At 37.3% G+C, this 27,000-nt stretch overlaps 2 protein-coding genes across 7 annotated transcripts in view; one reads left to right on the top strand and one right to left on the bottom strand.

Annotated features, from left to right (window-relative positions):
- The window catches only part of LOC114518954, a 24,088-nt gene extending 1,693 nt beyond the window's left edge, over positions 1-22,395 (bottom strand). Inside the window, exons 1-5 of one of the 5 annotated variants that reach the window (XM_028539000.1) lie at positions 22,110-22,395; positions 15,433-15,512; positions 13,456-13,544; positions 1,031-1,359; positions 178-742 (exon numbers count right to left, since the gene is read on the bottom strand). In XM_028539000.1, coding sequence (XP_028394801.1) covers positions 178-742; positions 1,031-1,359; positions 13,456-13,544; positions 15,433-15,512; positions 22,110-22,127 — 1,081 coding nt within the window. In that variant the 5' untranslated portion in view covers positions 22,128-22,395. Of the gene's footprint in view, positions 1-177; positions 743-1,030; positions 1,360-1,908; positions 1,937-3,764; positions 3,782-6,219; positions 6,428-13,401; positions 13,421-13,455; positions 13,545-15,432; positions 15,513-22,109 lie in introns of those variants that run through there. The other 4 variants (XM_028539002.1, XM_028539003.1, XM_028539005.1 and 1 more) reach the window with 4 other exon arrangements.
- Positions 17,457-27,000, top strand: LOC114518953. Of its 2 annotated transcripts, none has more exons than XM_028538998.1 (4): positions 17,457-17,770; positions 23,735-24,907; positions 25,187-25,703; positions 26,131-27,000. In XM_028538998.1, exons 1-4 carry the CDS (start codon positions 17,611-17,613, stop codon positions 26,312-26,314), a joined length of 2,034 nt encoding a protein of 677 aa, XP_028394799.1. In that variant the 5' UTR covers positions 17,457-17,610; the 3' UTR covers positions 26,315-27,000. The 2 variants fall into 2 exon arrangements, with proteins under 2 accessions (XP_028394799.1, XP_028394800.1); XM_028538999.1 differs by lacking the exon at positions 17,457-17,770 and adding an exon at positions 23,461-23,636.

Here is a 27,000-nt window from a genome sequence, read left to right as displayed (position 1 = left end):
TTTTCATGAGCTAGAGCAAACAAGAAACCATATCTCAACTTTGAGATGAGAAGCCACCATTTCGAGACTTGATTTGCTGAATAGACATGGGGAAAATATTTATTAAGAGTTGGAAGTTCCTTCTGTTTGACAAATATCGTTTAAAATTAATTTCATATCAAAATATATTAATTATACCTATGCTTTTTCTTGCTCGTTTGCTTCTTCGATGCCCAGCAGAGTTTCCATCCTCGACATTAGGGGATTTATTACTTGCTAGTGAGACAACCTCTTTAATCAATGGATCATGATGACCCAATGCTGTCAGACCCTCACTGCTCGATTTTCCTTCACCTGCTGAACTAGTTTCATTGCTATAACGACGCTTAAGGAGGGGGGCTGAGTTCGGGATAAACTTCGGGTCGAACTCGGTCATGATTGGATAAGTGGGAAGCGGATATGATCGAATATGTGGTACTTCGGTTGGGGCCATAAACCCAGGGTACCAATTGAAGGCAGTTCGTGGTATGACGTCGGTTCCGGTAGGGTGTTTTCCCCGGGCAAACAACACCGGGTCTTGTTTTCGATAACCGAGTAAGGATTTATGCGAAGAAGCCGCGCCTCGCATCAGCTGATACAGTGATTGTTTCTCTTTCCATTCCTGTGTGCGTTGCTTAAGTATTTTCTTCACCTCCTTCTGTCGCTGTGCCCAGCTGTGTTTGTGTGCATTGTGCATATAGCGAGGAGGATTACTACGGGGACCCTGTAAATATTATGAACTGAACTGTTTAATACCATCGAGCAGCCCTTTGAAACACAAACAGCCAAACTTTTCTCAATGAGTTTTAACTGATTTGATCCTAACCAAAATCGAAGAGTTTCGCTGGCATTTTCTGTCTGAAATTTTAGGTGGTGAAAACCGCGGACGAATGTTGTAAACCTCGTCTGAGACTGGTTTTATCCATGCCTTATTACAATTAAAGGAGAAAATCGATACATGGGTACTTGTATGTGAATTGTGTGTAATTCGGAATCACAAAAAGTGACCTACCACCATACGTCGTGCTTGATCCATTATATTCTGTGAAGACGTCGGTGCTCCAGGTATTAGACTTTGGGTATTATGCAGTAACATTGGAGTACTTCTTGGTACAGGTGAGATTACAGTTGATATGGGTGAACTTGTGCTGGGTTCTGGTAATGTTTCTTTGTTGCTTGTATCATCGGGACTATCACTGGAATTGTTACTTTCAGCTGCACTTGCAGAGACGGTGTCAATCCAAGGCTTTCCAACTATTGCTTCAGGTTGGCTTGCATCGGGTTCCACCTTTACTTGCAGGTTTAGTGAGCTCTCTTCAAGACAACTTTTGGCTGCTGCATCTGAAAATATAATAAAAAATCTTACCATTTGGGAGAGGATGAAACTGATCAATTGAAATTGTCAAAACGTATGAAAAGTTATGTCTAATTTGGTTCACCGTTGAACAAGATGTGGAAGAATTGTGTATTTAATTAATCTTGGGAGATAAAACAACACAGCATCTTAAAAACGGTTTTTGAATGCATGCATGTTGATCTATTTCAGACAACTATAAGTTACAGAAATTGAGATCAGGTGTAGAAGTATTGGACTGAAATCAACGTCGTGATTTGGTTCGACTGCTACATATACGTGATGCTCTTTAACCTAACCTAAACATCTTTACTCTAATACAAAGTAATCGTAAGTTGACCAACTTGTTCTGCACATTTGCAAACCCAATTTATTCATACTTGTGTCGCCGCAAGGTTCCTAATGAACGCCCATATATTCGTGAAAGAACCGGTAATTATAGAATTACCGCGGTTTCTGCCCGCCGGAATATTTCATAATTTAAAATTACATTACTAAAAAACTATTAAAGCTATGTCAGTATATATACAACCTACAGTATAGCATCATCTTCAAACACATCGCAAGCTATCCAGCATATTACTTGTTACACGAAACAGTTACCACCCGTCTTCATGGGCGGTCTCAGTAAAAATACACACGCGATATACGTCGTACTTGAAATACAAGCGCGCAATGCCACCTAACAATAGATACGCTGACGAAAAGTGACGGAAAAGGTGCCAAAACCGCAACGGAATTGCTCAATCTTTGATCATTACTGCCGGAACTTTGCTGGCTGGAAACCTCAACACCATAGTGTTACCCCTCAGCTTAACAACCGGTAGGCGGTAATAGATCGAAATTGAATTGTGCAATCCTGATTTCAACATATCGTAAAAGAAAGATATTCATAGACTAGGTCTCTCCAGGAGTGCTTCCTTTTACACTCGACTGATGTACCTAAAACTCTTTGTCTCCCTAAAATCTCAACTACTGAGGTCGCCCCTGAGACTACTAACACGTCTTTACATGCACAGATATAATTTAATACTCAAATTCGTCCCAACTCGTTTCTTCCCCGGCAATGTATTGACCAAGGCGCCTGATGCCAAACACTGACCAAAACCATTATTACAGACACATATCAAGTGAATGGGCCTTTTGAAAAGCGTCCCGACGTTCAGTATAGAATGCAATGAAGTATAACGCTCTGAAACCGATACAACCATTGCTGGTTTCAAGCTTTTCAGCTGAGCCACATGCATGCATTCTTTAAAAGGCAAGGCATTTGTTAAAATACTCAACAGCACACTAAAATACAAAGCTACATTTTGTCTTTTTATTTTCATTTTGTGTGCGTGATCGCGGTTTCCGGGCGTGCATCTTATGATTTTAATAAGATGATATTATGGAGGAGGAAAAAAAACCTACATTACGTTTTGCTTCTTTAAAAATTACAGCAATGCTCTGAGGAGTTGAATTTAAAATGATTGCCTTAAATATAACATATGAAAAACTCATTGACTCACGTGAAACCTAGCTTGGGTAACACTAAATACGCAAATATAGCAACGTTCAATTGGCACAAGTTCTTTCGTTGTCATTACAAAGCGCAGTATAGATTGATGTAGCTACGGTTGAACAAAAACGCTAAAAACGTCGACTCTATAGGCGTATTTCAGGATCCAGTTTGAACAGCAACTAACTTGGGATTGAATTTTCAGCTGCATCACTGCTGTATGATATATTTATATGCAGAGTAAATCAAGCATAACAGTAAATTAAATTAACCGTGAGGTGTAACATTCTGGAATTTGTTGCGTGGATGATTTTTTTATCTAGCGAGCTGGGTTGTAATCTAATGCCTGTTTGAAACATACATTACCAAAGTCAAGATGATGTGATAGTCATCTCAATCGATGGTATTAACACTAGTCTTGCGTGAGTTGCGTCCAAAGATAAATATAGATTAATGTAACTATAAAGTTGATATTCTAAAGTCCGGAATTATACCACAATTGACTGATGAAAGAACAGACTGTTTGCAATGAACCAATCAGCTGCAATTTTAATAAAAAAAGCGACATGCAGATCAATAGTATTGTAATAGCTTATCGTGTAAATTTCTGGCAGTACATTGAATGGAAGCTATATCAGGGCCCAAAATCGGTATACTGCATTGAAATTGGAATTGGAGCAAAAGGGTATATATAGCCCGGCTACCCAATACCCAGTTATATGACCCTGTGGTTTATTATCCTCCACATATAGAGTGGAAAATGGAAGGGGGCGGGAAATTATTACCGTCGTTGTAAAGAAAAATAAGAATTGCAATTTGATATGAAATATTCCGGCATCGTAAGTGTCTCTGATATAATCATACACATATTTATATAATGTACCAACGTACCCATGAACATATCACTCCATTTGGCCAACTTTTTTAAACACTCCTGCAATTATCGATGGACCCGTGATATTTTGACGCCTTTTGCTTTGATACTGAAGCAACTCAGTTTGGCCCCGTTTTTGTTTACATATACGTATTGTTGATGATGGTTTTTGAAAAAAGCTTCGAAGACGAACCAACTGATATATGACCTAAGTGTGCCCGCCAGTATAATTTGAATATCATTCTTTCCATCCTAAAATCATTTTGCAATGTTTTGACAGCCATAAATATTGAACCGATTATTATACAGCTTTCATATCTTGTGATATTGCTTTCGCTTAGCGAGAAAGAATGAGTCATTGGGGAAAATACTTCAAACTTATAGAGTACATATATAGTTAAAAGGTTTTTATATCTTCAAAAAGGTTGTTTGGCATTTGGGTAAATGTGTGTTTAAAAAAATAGGAACACAGAAGTTTTATGGAAGCGGTCCTAAAGAATTTAGCTACTATAGGCTAAATAACTCCAGACCAAAGATTCGCTTTCTGCAAATTTCCCACAATGTATTTTTTTCAATGGTAAATAGAATAAACTAAGTTTCAGAACAGCATTAGTGACCGCTCCTCTTTATTTTGTGTAAAGTCTTCCATTTTTCGATGATTGTTGACTTCAGTTATATATATAGTTTCATAATTATCTGAAGTAGAAGAAGCAAGTCATTGATACTCAGTTATATATCAAGTTAAATGGTATCATGTTAGGCACGGTTGATTATAAAGGCAAGCATGCCATAGGTATGTGGCGTAAAATGAATGAAATACTTTTAATTGTCTGTCGGAAAAGAATAAGATGAATCTCGGAGTACGAGTCTCTGACTCTTGGGGCTAGTGCATGTGAACCCTACGGGTATGATAAGTTGTGTGTAGTTGTAATGATCTGTTCACACGATCCAATTTTGTCGGATCCAATTCACTTCTGATGGATGTTTTATAGTCTGTGAAATTGCAAGTAAATATGGGCAGCAAATTGACTAAACCAATGAGGTACTGCTTTATCAAATAATCCATACGTCAGAAGTAAAAGTTGGCACGTGGTGAACGGGCCTTAAACAGTATAACAGATTTCAAAGTAAATATCATCCCTCAAATTTCAAAATCATTATACTTAGGGCCGACAATGAACGTCCATGGAGGTTGTGTTCACCGTAATGCAATAATGCCTTTAGATAAGAAACGACTATGCACTGAATGCAAGCTTAAAATAAAAAAGCTTATTGCAGTTAAAACCTTTGGAGTATGATTGAATTAAAAATTATACTTACTAGATAGCAATGTCATATAGCTATTTCTATTCTACACAGTATAGCGTTTCATGTATTGAAATATCTTTATTAACCCGATGAATATATAAATATACATGTGAATTGACGAGGATGAGCGAGAAAATGATGTAGTTTAACATTAGTTTCATGAGGAACATCTCGATAAAGAACTATGGCATATATCATATCATATCATATTATATCGTAATATATTGAGACGACAATATTAAGAGAATAAAAAAATGAAGTTGGTTAGAGATGGAATCAAGCCAATATTTCCTGTCAAGACTAGATCTCAATTTTAACTACGAAATACCGATGAAACTCACTTTTTGGCTGTTCTCTTTGCAAAAATATATAAATGAAGGCGAGAAGGAAATTAGAAAACTGGCTATTACAAAAATCATGAGAAATTGCTTGAGTAAATAGAAAAGCGAAAAAATAAAACCGTGCCTTTGTTATAATCCGTCATAACTCAGGGGTCATTTAGAATGAGATGAGCGTTTTAGGGAGCAGCTGTATCACGAATCAAAATCTTTCAACCTTTATCAGAAAAACCCCCAACATAAAACATTGGATTGATTAATTAAACTGATTAGACCGAGGAGACGGATAATTTAAAAACCCACTGTTGGTGAGGCCAACTGTATAGGTCTACGGTTATACTTGCTTATAATGCTGAAATCAGCATTCATTCTGTTTGTAATAAAATTACTTCATTTACTTGTGTCTTATGTACATCCTACGACTTTAGTTGAAAACTTCTTAAATATATATAGATATGTTAGAGAAATCCGGCACTGGTATGTTGAAACGAGCACTTATATTAAGGATAAAGTCTAAAATATAATAAATCGCTAACGCATGCATGAGTGTAAAATTGTCAATTATAGCTAATTAGATTACGTTGATGGCTAATAAAATATAGCACTATAACCGAATGTTTGTTTTCTCAAAACCTCACTCGGACCTTCAGTTCCAAAATGGGACACAAATTTTTCAAAATTGAGCAATCACGTTTTCTATAATGCTATGTTTCAAAATTTAGCGATCACGTTTTCCATGCGACCGTACGCTATGGAATGAATTTAACCATATCGGAATTGATCATGATTAACTATATCGTTACAACAAGTATTCTAATATATTTACCACAATTCCTATTGAGCATTGCAGAATTAAGCGTCCACCAACTATAACCAAACATTTGTGATGTTTCGCTTTGAGGAACTTAAGTTACTCTGACGAATCTGAGCGCAATGTCTATATATATACAATATATATAACAAGGTCAGTGGCTTGGGTTCTAGGGCAGCGTGTGACGTCATCTTTGACTGTAATTGGAACGGAAAAACGAAATCCCACTTTTAGTATGAACAAAATGAGGCAAACTTGACGTCAAGGACTACGTATTTAGTCTTTAATAAAACCATGACCTCGGGTTATATGATTTTTGACTCAGTACACCCTAGATCAGCCTTGAAATTAGACAGTTATTTGAACAAGGCTGCAACGGGAAAGACTAGGAACAAGTTAGATTAGGCGTCGTTCTGAACAGGAAACTGGTGAAGATATTTTTTGTTTCATTAGATGAAGAGTCTTATAACTACAAAATTGTACAAGGACTGACTACAAAAATGTCATACGTTAGTGATAAGTTGATTTTTTCAGATTTAAAGGTTCACAGGTTCACACGACAAATGCAGTTATTACTGAAAGTATTGTTAATGACCTAAGAAATAATTTCACCCTTTTGAGGGTATTGTGGTTAGTTCCCTTCCGTAGCGACAGTTTTTTTTTTCTCTTTTATTCTCAAAAAATAACCGACTATTCCACCCTCCTTATGTCGGTGAGAGGTTTGCCTGACCCTAATATCATTTGGGTAACTCAGAGCATGACACCGACAGACAATTCGTCGACGGAACACTTCACATACCTCCGATCTGTTGAGGGAAATGTTTGCTGCTTATGACGACTGTGAAGTCCGAAACACGCAATTGAAGAGGAAGTAAATGCATGCAGTTATCTTTTTACCTCCTTGTACCCACCACGAATCAACCGGGTACCCTAGTTATAGAATCAACCGGGTACCCTAGTTATAGTAACGACCCAACGTGGCAAGAAAATGCCTTAATTTTAGTTGGATCTAGGCCTGCCTTATGTCATGTTGAGGGGAAACATGTACATGCAAGGGTACTATGGTAAAAAGGTGCTAACCACGCCCTATATTCCATATAGAGGAAACCAACATTGAAAAGAAAACAAAATTATATTTATAATGATTTCCTTCTTACAAATTCAGAATACGCACATGGTAACGCCGGCAATCCCACAAAAAACGAATTTCTTCAATTCAAATAGAGTAACTGAGAAGGAGCTGTATATAGGGTCCAGTCCTCAAAATTTCTTGCGGTAAATTATGCAAATTTAAGAAGGAAGTTATGAAGAACCGACTTTAATGTCATTTATAGAAAATGACGACCTCGAAATCCCATTGCGACATATTGTATATATTATAATCATAACCCATGCAATGAGAACCTAAAATGATATTCATCTGTCAAGAAATCGTGTGCGGAATTTAATAGATCAAGTTTCTTTTTTATAGAAATTGATAGTAATAAAACTAAAATATATCATTGATAGTAAACTAAAACTAAACTGATAACAATGTTATAGTAAATGAATTGCAATAATGCAATTATATATACGGCCATGACCCATGTTTTTATAATGAACCACAATCGAAAGTCTATATGTTTGCCCCAGCTGCTATACTATAGCTTATACAACATAATTATTAAGAGGAAACCACGAGTTGATCTTTTATCTATAGCTATTCTTAACATTTGCCCCTGGAGGTCCAGGCAAACTATCATGTTTTTTATATTGGTTCAGTGTTATTTCATCGTAAGCTGTCGGAAAAAAGCAAGAGGTGCACGTTTAGTTGGAACCGCCCAGCTCATGCAGTGTCGACCGAGGCATAAGTCATTATCACTGATCTGATACGGTCATGAATCAAGTGTTGTTGGGCAACTAGTGATGGTTCGATCAACCATCGAATTTTAAACATATCCGTTAGTTTCCTGACCGTATATCGATTAGAAAGGATGACGCCGTCATGCAATAGCAATATTGTACCAAGGTCTTTGACATTGCTCATCTGACCCTGATAAAAGTACTTGCATAAATGTATATTTATAAAATATATTAAAGAAATTTAACAAATATTTTTGTAATTTACCACTGTACGACGTTATTTTCATTTTAACAGAAGTTGATATGACCAAGCCATAAATTATTAAACTGTCTTCCATACTGAATTATCTCTGATGGTCAGTCAGTTTAGTGAAACAATCATATTTGCGCTAGTGACCAACAGTCCAGCCATGCATCAATCGACAAAGTGTAATTGCCAATGTCGTTTGGTTTACTGTAAGTCTATAATATATTATAACCAGGTTTTAACAAAATACATCTATTAGGAAAACCTGTCATAATATCTCATTGTATATAAGTAGGTACAGTTCTGGCATTTACCGTGATTTTGGTTCAACACTGATTTCGGGCTTTCCCTCCAGTTTCCTGAGCCGCTGCAATATTGCTTGTTGCATTGAAAACAAGAATGAGAGTAAGTTACTGATTCTTAGAAGGAAAAGCCTTCGACGATATCCTCAGCTAAGTCAGCTTCTGTGGAAGTGAATACTTTGTAACCATCAGACGACGCATGCATTGCTGTCGTCGCTGTTTTGCTTTGCGCAATGAATTAATTAAATTGTGTAATAGAAGTTTTGTTTTGTGTAATAAATGCATTTGAATTGTTTTACGGTCACTTATACAAACAACCATAAACCTTTCAGAGAAATGCTGCATGCTCTTGATGAAAAACACGTGTAAGACCATTCAATTAATTTTACTGAACTGCGGGGGTTCTACTTATCTATTCTCATATAAATTACAAAGTACCTGTAAAATCACAATAAAGTGCATGACTAGGAGTCTTATAGGAGCATCAGAACTTTATAGGAACATCAATTGTTTATTAGTTGGAGGACCTGGTCGGATATTTCTTGCACAAGCTGTAACTGCATGAGTTTGGATGTAATTATTGACACACATAGTTGGTTGGTATTGCAAAACTTGTGGTGCATTAAAGGGGGACTCGGCAAGATAATTCATTTTCCACTTCATGGTTCTTTATGATAACATGCATGACGTCAGTATTGAATCTGTTCGTTGTCTATGATTGAATCGATATGATTTTATACACTAGCCGTCAAAAAGAACTGCTCAAATGTTGCTATTGTCGTATGTAACAAGAATCGTGACAATCAATCTTTTATTGTACAGGTCAAAAAGAACTCTCTAGATACAAATTCATGAAAAAGAAGCGAATATAGGAGAGAGCTTCATAGGCATTTTGGATAATTCTCTTATTCCAAGCAATATTTCAATAATGTAATGCAACCTGCCACACTTCCAAGATATAGTCAAACAATGGTTTCAGGAAGAGGGAGTGACAGAAATGGATTGGCCTGCGCAGTCAAAAAACCTTAACCCTCAGTATTGAAAATTTGTGGGACAATGTCAAGGGGATAGTGCAAGAAAGGAATTCATTCATAAAGCGTCCATGATTTATGCGTTGCTGTAAAGACTGTCCATAGGATGAATTTCTTTTGACCGTGAAGATTACCACCTTAACAGAAAGTATGCCACGCCGGTGTAAGGCCGTCATCAATTATAAGGCCAAAGGAGGGTGAACAAAATATTAATATTTCATATAGCTTAGCATGTAATCTAGTCTATATTTACTCGTATATATTGTTAGAGGGACAGTTACGTTCATCTGAGGGCAGTTTAACTTGTTTTGAGCAGTTCTTTTTGACCGCCAGTGTATATAGGCTTGTTTTAACATACCCATCGTGATTCAAGATGGAGGCTAGACTGCCCTAGACATTATGGCAACGTTCACACGGGACCGGAAAATTTAGAACCGAAGTCAAGGTTTTCTCGTGAGAACGCTTGAGACTCGTCATGCATATTTTCATCCGTTTTCAATGTATTAACTACGTACAGATTGTAGCCGGACGTCACGAACTGGAGCGGAAGCAGCTAGGTTTATCACGTTCAGCGAAATAACATGTTTACTATATGCATGCCTGGTGTGTGTCGTAATAAGTGCGACTCCTTTTTGAACCTACGATAGGAGTAAACCAGAGGTCCAGAGTGGCGTAATTCTGCATCCTGATCATCAAAAACTCTCCGAATATACGTGGCGCAGCGTATTTTTGGGCTACCTGTGGATATATCCGATTCACAAAAAGTACTTTGGCACCTCGCGCCAGAACTCTAACTAATGTGTAATAATAACTAACTTAATACGTACACACAAGTACACACTAAATAAAAACAACTTCAATGACACGGACTTCACATGTGTATTGTACTACATGGTATAGGTTCTGGTATCCGTTAATTACTTATATTATATTACTATACTACTATATTTTAAATATATCAGTATAGTTCGAATATGTTATTTCGTGGTTCTTATAGCTTACTTGGGAACGTAAATTGTTCATTCTACACATATTTCAGGTCTGTGGAGTCAGTGGAGACTATCTTCAAACATTTTTGTCACTAGTCTATAATTGCAATGCGCCCTCGACAAATGTAGGACAGGGAATAAACCAATGGTAACTTTAAAAAAACCAATTCAACATGGAATATCATGCTTGCAAACCTTTATCTTTATTGGTCGGCCGGCAGCGAACGTATAGTGTTCACCAATGACCTATAACAGACTCTTAGACCTATCAACCTTCATTGCTAGCCATTGCATCCAGTGAAGGATATCCGGCATAACCCATGCATGTTATTTTTGAATTTTCTCTTGAAGTAGGCTGTGTGTCAGTGTGTGTGACAACGAGGTCCACACCCGGATGTAAACCGAACATGTCACACGCACGTGCTCTAAACCACTGGATGTCATAGCAATTGATATCGGCTTTCCACTATATTTAAAGTAGTCTGGAGATTTCGGTTACATACTTTGATATAGTATAGCTTGCTTAAACAAGGCCCGACTACAGAAAGTCCGCACCCTATCCAACTGTACAATTTATATACTTTTTTGTGACACTGAATCCAGCAGGGAACCGTAAAGAAGCTTGTTTATTTCATGCATGCAAGTAGACTACATGGTCATTATGTTACTTCTTTTTCATGGTATTTATGGTATGGTATTTATGGTATATGGTACACTTATTTGTGGTGTACTTTCATTACTATTTACTGTTAAAATATCTTTCATGATCTAACGCGATGATAATATAATCGGTGGCGTGGGGGAGACGATAATTGGGGGGGAACATATTCATATATTGATGTTAACAGACCTGTAAAGACAATGGATTTGAAAAGAAATTAATCTTGCACAACATGAATATATGAATATGTGCACGCCACTGAATATAATGATATTAAACCTTTGAATCTTATCTTCTAAAATGTGATATGCAATCTTTATCAGTCTCTCATATATATTTGTATAACTGAATTTAGGTGGAATTTGGCTTTATTTAGCTCTACACCTTATGAAAGAACTTAACATTGATTTTTCAGGTACATTGAAAATGCTACTCAGACACAACGAAACGCTTTTTCTGATATGTTGAAAGCAGCCTCGCGCCCAAAACGTTAAACCACGCAAACATGCTGCATGGAATTTAAAAACTGCGACATTTTCAGTTCCCGCGTGTGCGCGGATTTCGCAGAGAGGGCAGGGCAGCAGGGAGAAGCTACCCCATTTTATTTTTCCAACATGGGCACTGATGGGGGAGCCCTTCAATTTGAAAGACTGCAATGCAATACACGTATGAAGGCAGGGCCGTGGTCAGAAGCTTCATAGATCGACAGTCGACACCGAAAGTCGGTGCTATAAAGTGCTATGTTATTCGGTAAAATGTTCTTCGTTACCTGCCACAAACATTTCATCAAGCCAACTATCGGCAGTGGCCATGGCGTGCGGGAGACGATAATTGGGGGGCACATATTCATATATATATATTTATATATATATATATATTATATATATATATATATATTATATATATTATATATAATATTATATATATATATATATATATATATATATAAGATATATACTGTATAATCTTGCACAACATGTGAACATGAATAATTATATGAATATGTGCCCCCCAATTATCGTCTCCGCCACTGACTATCAGTGATAAATGCGAACCAGTTTTTTTATCCGACTGATTTTTCTTGTTGAGTAAATGTTTCATAGTTTTATCAACATGAATACATCAGTAAGACAGTCCGAATTAAACTGCTTTCAACATTGCTTGGAATGCAGTCAACGAGTCAGTCAACGAGCTTCACGAAGCGGCATCACAGCATGCCTGAGCTTCGTAGAATTCCGTCAGAGAAAACACATTGAACTCAAAAACAAAAAAAGTTCGAAATGTTTGCTCTGTTAAATGCAATTGCATTAATACAGTAGACAAACAGACTCTTATGAAATATTAAATTCCATTTTTACTCTTTTAAAATGTAGAAAAACAAAAACACGCCAGCCATCGCTCTACATGCACCGGGGCGAATTATGAATCCCTTTCCTTCAATCAGTGTAAATTAGCTCGTAAATTAGTCCGAGTAAGATAAGTTTCGCTATTTTTCGCTTGACTTTGGGTCTCCCATCATATTGAGAAGTCAGTAAGAACCTTCTATCATATCATCGTTCATTACTAGAGATTATTTATCCTGTCATGCATGAGTCTACACTACCGGCGTGCAGTCTTTTACTTAATTTGCTGCGTACGTCTACAATTTGCTGTAGACAGCCATTTACAAATACATTCTCATGATTTATATATGAAGTGCAACTCAATTAACATGCAGTGAATTATAGGAAAATAAGTCGGCAAATATTCAGCCTCAGTCACGGTATTAAGTATTAAGAATTATAAATCAAATTTATTTTTGCAAATTAATTCTAGAAAGCGGTATATATAATATCTTCTTAACATTGTTGTCGTGTTGACAATGCATTGTCACTTTGCTAAGTGAAAGCAAAACATTCTCCTTTCATGAATTACTGAATAACGAGTAGTTTGGTCACTGAAAGCGCCAAATCTGTTTAATATAACTATCCAATTTAATGTTACTACCCAGGTTTGGCGTTGAATATGTACAAACATATGTACAATTGCGACCTGGTATGATTGCCCTATTATCGGTTTTGATATCATAACTACCGAATGGCTTTACTGGTTTGATATGTAATGTGAATAATATGAGAATGCTTACCCTAACATTATACGTTTTCTGCAAAAGTGAGACAATGGTAGTGCAAAAATGTACCTGAAGCAAAGGACGAGTTTTCTGCCTTTAGATCAAACGTTGGTGACAGCGAACGTTCGCAATCTGCACAAGACTTCTCCAACTTCATACTACAAATATTCCGTATTAAATCGATTCAATACAATGGATAAATTAGTTCATGTTACAGTGACGATCTCGATGTTTAAAATAATGTATAGTTTGTTTTCTCGATCCTAGACCAGCGATTGCAAACGTATTAACCCACATACGTTTGAGAGTTTGGCTTATTCTTATTCATAAAATTCATAACCAGTCATCTTTGTCGGCTCATTATTGTTTTTAAGAAAAGTTCAAAACGCTCTCAAGCATATCAAGTATGTCTGGCAAATGGTGTCGCTGCAGTTTAGTGTAGTCTAGATATATACTTTCAGTATAGAACACAAATTGAACCAGAAATTGTTTATAGGCAACTATTGGGGATTAACATAATTTATATAGCCATTGTAGGCATACGTTTCACACTAGCTCAATCTGTAAGATATAAAATACATGCATGCTTGAATAAGATATTTAAAACAAAGACATATAAAATTAAATTTATTCTAAATCGTAAATGCTTTTAAAGCATCCTGCGGAATGGAATTAATTAGACAATAACCACTGAAGACACTAACTGATGAATTACTTGCATCGAAAATGAATTACAACCGTTACACATCAGCAATGGTTAACCGGCAAACACTCATCTGATAATTCTATATTACAACCTCAATTATGAATGTAATAAACTACTTGATCATGCATATATGCGCTGGCTCTTAGACACCATATACGGCTGGGTTGGGATTTCCGATTGAAGTTTCATTTGGAATCACATTTTTTCGCACATGTTTTCAAGAAGAGACAATCGATCCAACCATGCAGATATTAATTTTTCTTAATCTAAAGTTTACACTGTCATTTTTTTTGTAATCACAGTTTGTCTCATTATTATGATCACATTATTTACTAGCAGTATTTATGGAAACTAAAACAGTGGTTAACATTGAGTTTCTTCATCGTGCATAACACTGATTTACAATTTGGGATTTACCAACGCAAATTTTCAACTGTGGACACAGAAACTTTGACAGTGTAAACTATATAGGCCCAACCCTAACCCCTGATGTATTGTATTGTATTTACCAAAATGGATTTTGGTGTATGAGAAATGCAACACACTAGTAAACTAATGCCTAAATGCCTATGAGCTACAGCAGGATTCTATATCCTTTAATATTAAGAGACTAAAAAGCCGCAAGGTATATATATAGATATTTGGCTCAATTTTTGAGACGTGACCTATTTTGTTTCCCAGCGTTAGTGGAATGTGTTTCATTGTAATATTTTCGGCGAGTCCTGGCGACACACAGGCTACCTAAATATAAAAACCCATCGAAAAACCAATCTTGCATATCCTCGTTGTTTAGGAAGATAAAAGCTCCGGCAATGGGGGATTTGGAAATTGGAAAAATATTTCTAGTCATGCATATATATAGCCGGGCGGTCTTGGCCTAATTATTGACAAGTTTCTGAGAAGGATAATGAATTTCTCGATTCCTACTAAACCTTGAATCTTAAATAATTTGTGATAAATCACCGATGTAATTTTCTTCAAACCATTTGGCAGTTAGAGGGTTATGCTTCAAATCATGCTTTAAAACCTATGCGGTATTGAAAATATCATGGTTATGAAAAATATAGGAAAACACCATAGCTCAATAACAATTTAGCCAAATATCTATACTTTGAGGCTTTTTAGTCTCTTTTTATATTAAAGGATATAGAATAGCCGCTGTAGCTCAATCATAGACATTTAGGCATTAGTTTAATTGTACTGTGCCGGTATTGAACGCGCGCGTACACAGTGAAGCACCATAATCCAAAGGCAAAGGGTATATAAACCGCAATTATTTTGCTATATTTCGCAGTTTAACGAATATTCTAGAAGAAATAGGTCATTCTTTGCATCGCTACCTGTTTTCCAGAAAGGAGATATTCAGATTATGTCGCTTGTTTTGACATCTGCATGGGTCTTTGATGTTGGCACCCCAAGGCTAAAGGAAGACAAAGACTTTCGTTGATAACCTTTGACTAAACGTAAACATGACTTTCTTTAATTAAATTTCGACTTAGCGGGCAATATAACGTAGTCCAGTTTTTGTTGACGTCGCCTGCCTGAAAAGATCTTTGTAAAAAATCTCTTTTTGTATTTTTAATATTTGTTTGATTTTACTTCGAGAGTCGGCCATTTCTTTGTAGTCAGCGGTATAGAAAAATTTCAGTCCCTCTCGAATAAATTCGGCATCTTACGCTTTTCGTGAGCATAAAGATCAGTATTATTCTTCACTGGAAACAATTATTTAGTGTTTATTTATGTACTGGTGCACACACGCCTCGCTTTTCCGGTCAATGAAAACGCAACGGAAATTTCATTTGGCTTTCGTTTGGGATAACAGCGCCCCAAGGACACTTGGATTGCAGTACATGATCCATTCCTGTATCGCATATATCACAAACCTATGCAACACTACCACCTAACACTATGTAGTTATGTACCATGCATACCAGAAAAAGCTAGAAGGGAAAGAGGTTGTAATGAAGAATTCATGCATGATAGCCTGATATTTCAATTTCAGTTCTTTCATAAGTTATCTGAGAAGAGTGATCAATGCATGGTTACCGATGTTTTGACGCTAAACGTAGCCCAGGCCTTGCCAACAAGCAGAGCCGATGTTTTAGCACAAGCCGCGTTACAAGCATTCAACACTCTCGCCTGTCCTAATAAAGAGAATTACATGCCGCTATAAAAGTTTCTTTGATATTGAAGTTAATACCCCCCTCATGGCGGGGTTTGACACTCTGATCGGCATTGGCGAAAATTTGGTTAAAAACTGAAATGCTGCTTGAAAATCAATGCTCCCGGCAAATATATTCGACACATACAAAGTGATACAGTGTGGAGTATTTCGTAATATTCAAGGTTGGGCAGACTTAAAACAGGCCGTTTCATAAGATCCAGAGGCTTGAAATTTGAGAAAAATAATGTTTGGAATTGGGAATTGAACATTTTTTAAAAAAATTGAACATTTTTTTTAAAAAAACTTGATTCTCAGAACCACCTATTTCAGATTTCAGAATCTATGAATTGAATTTCACGGGTCCCCCGACCTGACTACGCCTTTGCTGCACATACAAGTGATTCTTTTTTGTGGTTGAACCGAACTTGCGGAAACGAAATGTTGACTACCGGACTGGTTGGAGACTTGTGATCCATCACAAACATGTTGAGAAAAATATACAAAGTATATTCATCCAAGGTGCTTTTAATAGTTATTTCATCTTTTATCAGTTGTATACAGTCTGTAACTTTAAGGTAAAGCCTTGCTTGAAGGTATCCTGAACACTTAACAAAGTTTCGCCTTCGTGCCACCCCGCGAATTTTGAGGTGGGAGAAACGAAGGCTTGTGTTCAGGCCATTGGTTCAGGCTGTGGTTCAGGCTAGTGGATTGAATACATATTGTTATTCATGTTTTGGACTATATTTCCCATCGGCGAAAATGACTCGTTCACGACAGTTACGACAAAATGGAAACCAGGCCTTACTATATACATATCAAACAATGGATTCTACATTTTCCATTGACTGCATTTGTAAAGTCATCGGTAACTGTCATTGAAATGATCCAGGCTGGCCTGGTTAGTTTATTGTTCGGCTTCCGGCTTGTCTTCTTTTAGAAATGCAAACATGCATGAAATAAAAAGCCGAAAGGGGCAGCCGCTTTTGGTTAAGACCTGTTCCGGCCATTGCCAAATATAATAAATGCGAGTGTGAAACAGTCCATGTAATTTGACAAGGCAGTTGGTGTAATTCCCCCTGACATCACGATCCTGGCAATATCCCCCCGGTTCGATTTCTTGGCAAATCAACGTGTGGCTTCCGGTGTTTTAGAAGGCTTGCGGGGTCAGGCAATAAGTTTGATTATAGCCAATGCCCCGAGGGCGCTAGCCGTGTAATATTGACATCTAGTCATACATCTTGGATGTGCTCTGAATACCGCGTGAATTTACTGACTCCGTATCCAAGCAGTACGTACTTTAAGAACTAAAGCCCGCTATTCGTAGTTCTGGAGCGAATTGATTAAGTTTTACCAAATGACTGCGGTGCTACCTTCAACAATCATGGAATTCAATGCAGACTCATCGCAACATGTAGGCGTCATGAAGCAAGAACATGTTATTACACAAAGCTGTTCATCGCAAGCTTCTGCTTGGGGCAAAGATTCAACCACCAACAAACGAAGATTGTCTAACGGTAAGACTTACAGACCAGTATTTTCAATCCCTAGTTAAGTTCTGGGGGATATTTGCTCGCGACTGTATATAAAGCCTACGTGCAGCAAATATTTCTATGAACGCGCTCGACCGAACGGTGACCTCATTCCAGCAAGTATTAGCAACGTGCTTCAAATGTTGCCAACGTTAAATCTGGATTCAGAATGTGCTTGCGATGTCTAGTATGAACATCGAGATATGCTAAATGTATAGTTTGCGGCAAAGGCCACAAAACAATGACACGTGGTGGAAAATTTAGGTATTGCATTCCAAAATTCGCCTTGTACACAAAGAAAGCTGGCTTACGCAAGGCCAAGGCCGGCTCAGCATACTCGCAGTAAAACGATTCTCTGTTTATGTTTTGTGGTTGTAACCCTTGTGCTAGCCGTAAGGTAGGAAGTACTTGTGTTTCCCAAAACATAATTTGAGAATATTTGATATAAAAGCAAAGGAAATAGTGCTCAGACAATCAAATGTATATACCCGCCTTGGGGATACTGATTAACATTCAATGTGGTTAAGTTGGCAGCATAACATCTGCAACGAAATATGCATTCTAGGACTTCTACGTAGACTTTGAAGGATTTACCTTACATACATTGATAAAACTTTGTTTTTATTATAAACTGTAAGCCTTATTGTATTAGATTTCGGTCGACAAGTACAAAACGTTTGAACTGAACCATTCATTTCAAATATGTCGTATTCCGCTTCGCCTTGCTGCGTTTCACATGTCTGAAATTATGGACAAATTAAAGTAATTACAACCTTTGAACGCACGCGATGCGTTTGTGTTTATAAATACGCTTGATATTCCTTAGTTTTCGTGTATGAGACTACTCGTACAATCAAAACAGTCTTGTAGCCCGGAGGCTAAGAGTATAGACGAGATATAGTACATTATTATTGAAAAATTCTCGGGTTTATATCAAATATTATACCGTGGAGTTATTTGGATATTAAATGGCATACGTACACCCCGATCACGCGATTCTAAAAATCACGAGATAGATAATCTAAGAATTCAATACACTTGGCAGATGTAGTTGATTTCATAAGGAAAATGTGAAACGCACAACAGAAGTCCTGCATACGTGATTATCAGTATTAAGTTAAGTAATTAAAATATTTCGTTTCGGTAGTATTGTCATTCGGTGCTTTCGGCGGAACAAAAAGTGACACTTATTTTTTGTTCATAACACATCAAACAAACATTTCCTGAACAAGCTATGATGTGCTTTCCGTTCTGAACGGAATTTAGGTCAATTTCAGTGGCGAAATATAGTTTAAAGTGAGTGCCAAAGGCATATTCAAATAATCAAATTGGGTTTTGGCGGCCGCGTGTCTGCGGTGTATCTCGGAAACACTATCCGAGACTTCTAGAGTTCGTGATTAATGAATTCTTAGCCATGTTTCGCACATTCTATCCTGTCTCAATTAAGGTGAAAAATTGCAACACACGTTCGAAAACTCGCAAGAGAGGTGTAAAAGTTTAGGCATGTTGTGTTGTGTTATCTAAGTATTGGAATATTTCGAAATGTGATTAATCACGGTTCTGAATGGTACGATAGCTGCGCAAATATTTATCAACGTGTCTTTGTCTCAAATTTCAAACTTCGTAGAGACTGCGCAGAGCCCTAGGATTTTATCCTAATATTCTATACGTTCGTCGTAGTAAAGAAATAATTGTGTAGAAAATGAAATAGTTGTGTATGAACTACGCGAAAAAGGTGTACTGTATGAAAAGTTAGCACATCCATTTTAACTATATTGAAGCTTGGCCCCTTCCTTTGTTCAGACACACACCATTGTGAGTTTTATTGTAATAATGCCCTGCCGTACTCTGAAGAATGTACAACTTGTATTGTTCTCTCTCAAAACTTTAAAATTTAAGCAAAGCCTGTATTCCAAGCATTATCTGCGGTCATGCATCAATGCTTCGTATCAGTTTTGCATGCAGTCAAATATTGAAATGAATTTCCATAAACTGGCGGAGAAATTTGATCGCCGTAAAGATATTGGACGGTATTGTTAGTAACGATTGAAGCAAGAAGTTTGATGCACGATAACAGTTCTCGGACTGGGATATTTTAAAATATAGCGATACAAAGCACACAAAAGTTGAACGAAAAAACTTGTTTGCCAAGAAGAGCCAGAGGAACAAACAAGCATGTCGAGGTAGGAGCACAAATGACAATGTTTACTGTCTCGCGCTCAGTTACAAGTTATATTCTCCAACTTCAGCTTATACAAAAGCTACTACAATTTATATCATTTATACTAAAAGATGCTCGTGTTTTTATACATAAGCTTCGATAAATTGACATGGTGTAAACAATTAAATCCATATGATGCATTAGCTTTTGCATACGGTACGATTTAGTAATGTGTTGTATACATTTACAATTGCAAGTATGTTTTAATTATTTTCCAAGAAAGCTGTTTGTCTTTGAATTTATAAAAAGAATACTGCGTTTGATATGAATCAATGTGGTAATAGGGATCCTAATGAAATTATATACGATAAGTACAGAAACTATTGCTATTTGCTAAGATTAAGTGTTTCATCATGCATTTTACATGCTGAAATTATTAAGAAGGAACTTTTTCGAGGGCCTAAACTTACAGCGATTTATAGATCATATATTTATGAGAAATATATCGACATAGACAATAGCGGTTCTCAAAAAAGGAAACATAATTCTAACTCAGAACTACAGCAAGGTTTTCTGATAAGGCTGCAGAAGAACTAAACAGTGACGCTGGATCGCTAAGCCTAAGGACAGGTATATAAACTCATTTTACCCCATAATATTGAAAAATCGTTAATTCTTAGTCCTGAAATACGATTTATAGTTTTCCTAAACTCTGTCTACGACGCGGTTAAACAGTTGATCAATAACGAATGGACTTTACACTTATATTGTTCAGCTATCGTTAATCAATTCGGGCCATTAACTGGCTATACAAACCCAAACTTCACGATTTTTTTACCTAAGTCTAAAAGCCTTATTCATGTCGGAGATACTAACTTTCCTCGTTTCACCAAACCTCCCGATGAAAGCCTTAAATTTGAAACGTAGAAAAATTTTTCTTTGTACTTTATTTGGCAGTTGATGAGCCGATGTCTTTGTAGTCCTTACATATTTAGGTTGGCTGCCTGTTTGTGAACATATTCAAATATCGAATCGAATATATTCAAATATTTTAATATTAGTGCAGCCGATCAGTACATTGTCAATAGGTATGCCAATGTATTTTTTTGCGTCAGAGAGTCTTGCAAGAATGTTGACTGGTTATATTCAATGATAAAATCGTTAACCCGGCATTGTCTGCATACATTTTTTATACCGGGACAGGCACTTTCTCGACCGCTCTGTGACGGAAGGCGTTGTTCATTACGATAGCTACGCTGCATGTAAACGGAAATTGAAGTTTCGATTACGACGTTGACAGATACATGGCAGTCAACATCGCGTTTTTTTTTCTGAGAATAATTAAATAGCATATGGCTAACAACGAAATGAAAAATAGCGCTGTCTTGACTCCGTTCTAATTAGGTTTGGTAGAAAACGTGATCGAATCAAACATGGAAAACTATGCCATGTATTCCAAGCTCGAGCTTTATCAGGCTACAAGTAATAAGGAGGTAACATCCTGTGGTTCAGCGTACATTAGCTCTATCTTTTTATACGAGCCTACCGTTTTCTCTAGGAGTGCACTGAACTCAACCATTAGTACTTCTGGATGACTATGATTAAACTAAAAATCGAATAAATAACAACTATCGTCGAATCGAACTTAAGTCACAGAGGTGAAAGTCAGTGCGCACACTAAAAATAGCAAAGCTCTGCTTGTCTGTTCGTACAATGCAGGGTAAACATGAGTTTATTAAATTATGTATCGGTGCTGGTTTCTAACAGAATTAAAATATCATATTCGACACATCTCAATCGTCACCTAGCACTCTCTACGTGTTGCAACATTAATTCTCTGGATATTATTTCACCAGTCATGATATTTTGCCTGAGGAGGTCCGCATGCTGTAAATTCCTTGAAAATTTAAACAATTCCATGAAAATTGAGCTAAAGATTTTCCCGAAGAATGGAATGTTGTTAAACAAGATTTTGAATTATCCTTCTATAAGCCTTAACTACACTCAGTCTTAAAATAGTTCAAACCGAGTCTATAAATATTTGAAGCCCGTGTAGTTGGACACACGCTTCAGATTCGTTCTTCTCAATTTGAAAGATTTTATTTATCCTATCGTTCTCGGGATCTACTTAAACAACATCTTAACATTATCATAATACCATACCATAGTCGATTTCTGCATTTTAGTATACACTTTCCAAGTGACTATCCAGTGTTTACCAGAGTCCCAGTGTTTCTTGATAAGTGACTATAAACGTCTATGGTCTGTTTTCCATCACTCAGGCGGAATCGTGTCAGTTTTACATTATTTCTGCTTCTATTGCAGCTGTATCCTAGAGACATTTTTATCCTAAAACCCTGTATCGTTGTTTGATAATCTTAAGACTATGGTAGACTTGTAGGTGAATACAAATTACAATACATATTGATTTCCGGTCCGCTTTTGCATCGATTGGGTAAAAAACTCTCTTTTCATTCTATAAGGGTTTTTTCCCACCCCACTCCTCAGTCACTGATATTTTTGAAACCAGTAATATTGCGATATACAACTGATTTTCATTGTTAAAAACACGTGCACTTCTGTGCTCTATTCATAACCTTTACATAACATTGTCTGGAGTGCATCTAAGGCCTTTGTGCTATTCATATGCCCATGCACGTTTGCGTTTTTGACTCTCGACGCTCAGTATTACGGTAAACTCAGCACCAAAATAAACCCCAACATGCATCCACGAACATTGGTGTGATATTTTATGATTGCTACCTACAATGTATGCATTGATAAATATTTTTATAATACAACATAGTATGCGCGTGCTGATTGGTCGAGAAACGTGTTTCTATAACTGAATAGAAACACGGAACTTTCCCAGCGAACTTGACAAGCGAAGCGATGTAATGAGAATTTGTAATTGAATCGAATTATAATATTTGTACAAAATCTTTTTATGAGTTATATTATAAAAGAAATAGAAATCATTTTTCTGTGTTTCTATACAGTTATACGGGCTCTTTTTCCCACTGATTATTTCTCGTTCTCCCAAACTCCCACTTCTATAATTATGAAACATGGAAAATGTTTTCTATTTCTTAACAGTAAAATGCAAATCATTCCAAAGCATTTATTTATAGTCATATTTTCTGAAAATCTCTGAAGTTCTTGGCATGTTTGTTATTCGAAATTATTAGAAAATATTCGAAATTATTAGAAAATATTTGAACAATAACAAGTTCAATTAAGTCTGGGATTGAAAACGGGGGGTCAAATCGACCAGATTGACTTCACATTGACCTTGATTGGATCGTCGGATGTTTTTAGCTTGTAGGGCCTCTAATAAATGGTCTATGATGCCATGTATATTAGTGGCTGGACCTTAAACTCGAGATGGTGTAGATGTGGATTTACTATCAACGCCTCCTCATATCATGTGGGTGGGACATTTCGAAATCTGAATATGTATACGACACACGTTCTCTTCTTATGTAAATGCGCCGCCAAGTCTAACAAAGCTCGGCTTACTAGAAGTATGTCAACGTACAATAGCATGGCCTTTTGTGATTCTACTCGGGTCCCCATCAAGTCGTGCTTCTAGTCCAAGGAGCATGAGAAATGTACGCCGTACGCCAGTTAGCTACATCATTTTCCATTTTAGTAGAACTTGAATGGCAAATCAAATAACAACAACTATAGGTAATCAGGCATCGAAACTGTTTATCTATTGTTTTTAATATGCGTTCGGCAGACGAGAAGGACAACAAGGAGTAATAAACAATGTTTTTGATTCTTAGCGTCAAATGAAACACCACAGAGAGAAATCGAAGAAGACCCTTTTCCACTTCAGAAAAAGATAAAGACGGAACCAAAAGATGACTATGATCTTGCCGAGGAGGAATGTGCGAGGAAAGCCAGCGACTCTTCCATACAGACGGAAGCAAGTATTATCCCAGAGAGATGGAAATATGAACAGAACAATTCCGCGTCGCCTGTTTTTGAGAGAATACCCAGTTTTGCTGCAGATGAGTGTCACCATTTCATGAATGATAACTGTAAACAGTGTTTCATCAATGAGACGAGGCAGACTGATATAGAAGGCAACTCCTTACATCGTCGTAGACAGATACGAGAATTTGAACAGGGTGGAGAGGAGCCATTGAGTAACAAGATCCGAGTGTGGAAAGAGAAACGATTGGAGAAATCGCAAGTAGTTCGTGGACTTGTACGAAATGCTGAAGGTTTCTACCAAAGAACCGGGGTGACTGATGAACAAGAAGGGATATGTGAACAACCACTGTACGAGCACCAGTTGCTACGCGACGACTCGCGTGGACAGCACGTCATGCAACCTAGTAATGCAGGTGAACAAATTGAGATACCAGGTGAACATCATGTGACCTCACAAGAGCCACGTGTTATTACCAGTGATCATCACGTGATCGCATCACGTGAACAACATATGATCATAAATGAGCGGCCTGCAGCACCAAGAAGTAGCCTGGAATCACAAAGTTCCGAGGAGGAGACTGGAAAGAATGGCGAACAAAACTTTGGCATTATTCGTTATCTGTTGACACGTAACAATTCGAGTGGACCAAGTATAGTCTCCACTGAGGGAAATGTGGAAATGCAGGGGGATACTTCTCCTGTACCACCAGAAAATAATCCCATCACAATGGCTGCGACGAGCATGCCAGTTGTCCTCACAAGTCCAGGTGTAGTTCCCCCATCAGAATATGGAAATAGTATGGGTACCTACCCTAGGGTGTCTTTATCCCACTCACAATCAACTGCAGCAAAGACACCATCCAAAGTCACCAAGAAACGATCACGTCAGCAAGCTACTGGATCGAATTTTTTAGAGCGACTGGGAAAAGGTCGTCATGAGAGTCCAACGATGGCAAGCAAGAGCAAAGAAAACAAGAGTAGCGCGGATGGCATGATATACCAGGAAGATTTGGACAGAGGTAGGAATTGAACTGAAAACATTGTGCAATCCAGTGACTCTCAATCAATGAGCATGACGTTGTACAATGGCGTTGCGACCATTGAAATGAATATAATTTTAAGTCATCTTCAGCTGGGTAATTGAAACTAAGATTTTGCGCATCTCGACTTCCAGACACGCGTTGAAGCCATCCATATTAATGCAGCATTCCAGTAATTTTCATTCTAATGGCTGAAACTCAATGACTGCATCTACCCGAATGTTAATGATTTTTTCATACATGTATTTCTATTTTCAGGTCAGTTTGGTCAGGGTAGCACAATCTTGCCTCACATCGACGTAGCACATGGAGATCAAAACACAATAACCGGAGAACAATACATCTCTGATATCCAACGTCCGTATTGCAATATCCCTGACGATCACCAAGTGACCCATATTAACGGGGTGATGTCCCTTCCTGCCACCCGCGAGACGAGATACGGCATCACCTTAGGGGAACTTAAACGTAGGACTGGTTTCCCGGAGTATTTAACCCGGGTAGACCTCATTGCCTATGTTCGCCAATCAAAAAGTGCAGGTCGTGCATTGCTCGATAAATATAATATCTCCACCGCTGGACAGAAGTCCCGACCTACTATTTTATCAAAGATGTGTGAGAACGAGGCACGAGTGTTAGGAGATGGTATATGTCGAATGAATAACGAGTATTTTCCGTGGAAGGCTCTTGCAAAGGTGGCGTCCAATAAAACCGTTGAAGGAAAAGATAGCGATGGCAAGGTTGAACAAAAACTTAAAGCCATCCAAAATACAAGGTAGATGAGTGCATTATTAGAGGCACCCTTAACTTTCTAGGGGCAGTTGTATAAAACACTGGTTAACTTTTAACTGTAGTTAAGGACAAAATTGGCCAATCAGAGTTAACTAGGATTTAACTATGCAACATTTAGTTAGTGTTTTATACAACTGGCTCCAGAGAGGTGCTGTTATTGAGGCTGTTTTAATGTTTTACTGCCCTAAGTATAGCTAATTCCTGTGATCCACTAAAAATTATTATTCAGATGACTCCTTCCCCGCCTTTCCCCCAAACTACATGCAAGTTCACGTTTCAGTGTTTGACTAGAAACGTTGATAAACGACCAGTGCTGGCAGGCACATCGTTTCGCACGTCTGAATTATCACGATAGCGTACTTTTATTCGCCAAATACTAGTGTGACACCCGTGTTCTTTGCATTTCCTAGAACGATGCTAAAAGAAATGTATGATCTCATGGTGGAAAACAAAGACATATCCTGCATGAAGACGTTCGAGGTTGCTTCGCATACGTTTGGCACAGCGAATATTCTCAATCACCTCACCATATTTGATCGGCTTTTCGCGGAGTACCAGAACAACTTGATAAGGAATAGCGGCGAAAATTTGTAAGTTTTGCAGCTGAAATATGAACGAAAGTTGAACAACGCAAACTTTTTTATATAAAATTTGATTGTATGAGTAGTTTAGGTTTGTAGGGAAAATAATATAGTTTCGGTCTGGAAAGTATATTTTAGCACAAAAATAGACATAGTTTTAGTTTAAAACTCTTTATAGTAAAGAAACTTTACATTTAACCCACGTGTGCCTGACATGTAATGTCGCTAAAAAACTTTGCAAAAGTTGTGAACCATACATATATAGGCAATTATTTTTATTCTAAGTTAAGATGATTGTAGGTAGATAGATCTTTTTGTTTTCGAAGTTAAACTTCTGCGCACCATTTGCTGCCTAAAATAAGTTTGTTTCAATGCGGGATGTCTTTAGTATGAAATTTTACGTCGTATCAACCTCAGGGTTAAAAAAACAGGAGAATGTTGAAAATTGAAATTGCAAGCATATAAAACATCCTTTGTAATAGTCATCCAGCATGACGTAACTGGTACACCAAAAGCAGTGACCTCTATTTAAACTGGAAGGATAACTTGGCCGTCAACTTTAGAGCCGATTTAAAGGTACCAGTGCCAGTCCATTTCTATTGTTTTAGTCGGCACGGTTGACAATCGCGCTGACGAGAACGATAGGAGGGACTGGTATTGGTTCCCAATTCGGTTCAAATTGGCTTCAAAGATGATGGC

Source organism: Dendronephthya gigantea, unplaced genomic scaffold, assembly GCF_004324835.1.
Source record: "Dendronephthya gigantea isolate DGI-Jeju-01 unplaced genomic scaffold, DenGig_1.0 000012F, whole genome shotgun sequence".
NCBI classification, from domain to species: Eukaryota; Metazoa; Cnidaria; class Anthozoa; order Malacalcyonacea; family Nephtheidae; genus Dendronephthya; species Dendronephthya gigantea.
The sequence above is the reverse complement of the archived record's forward strand: the minus strand, read 5'-3'. Positions and strand labels throughout refer to the sequence as shown.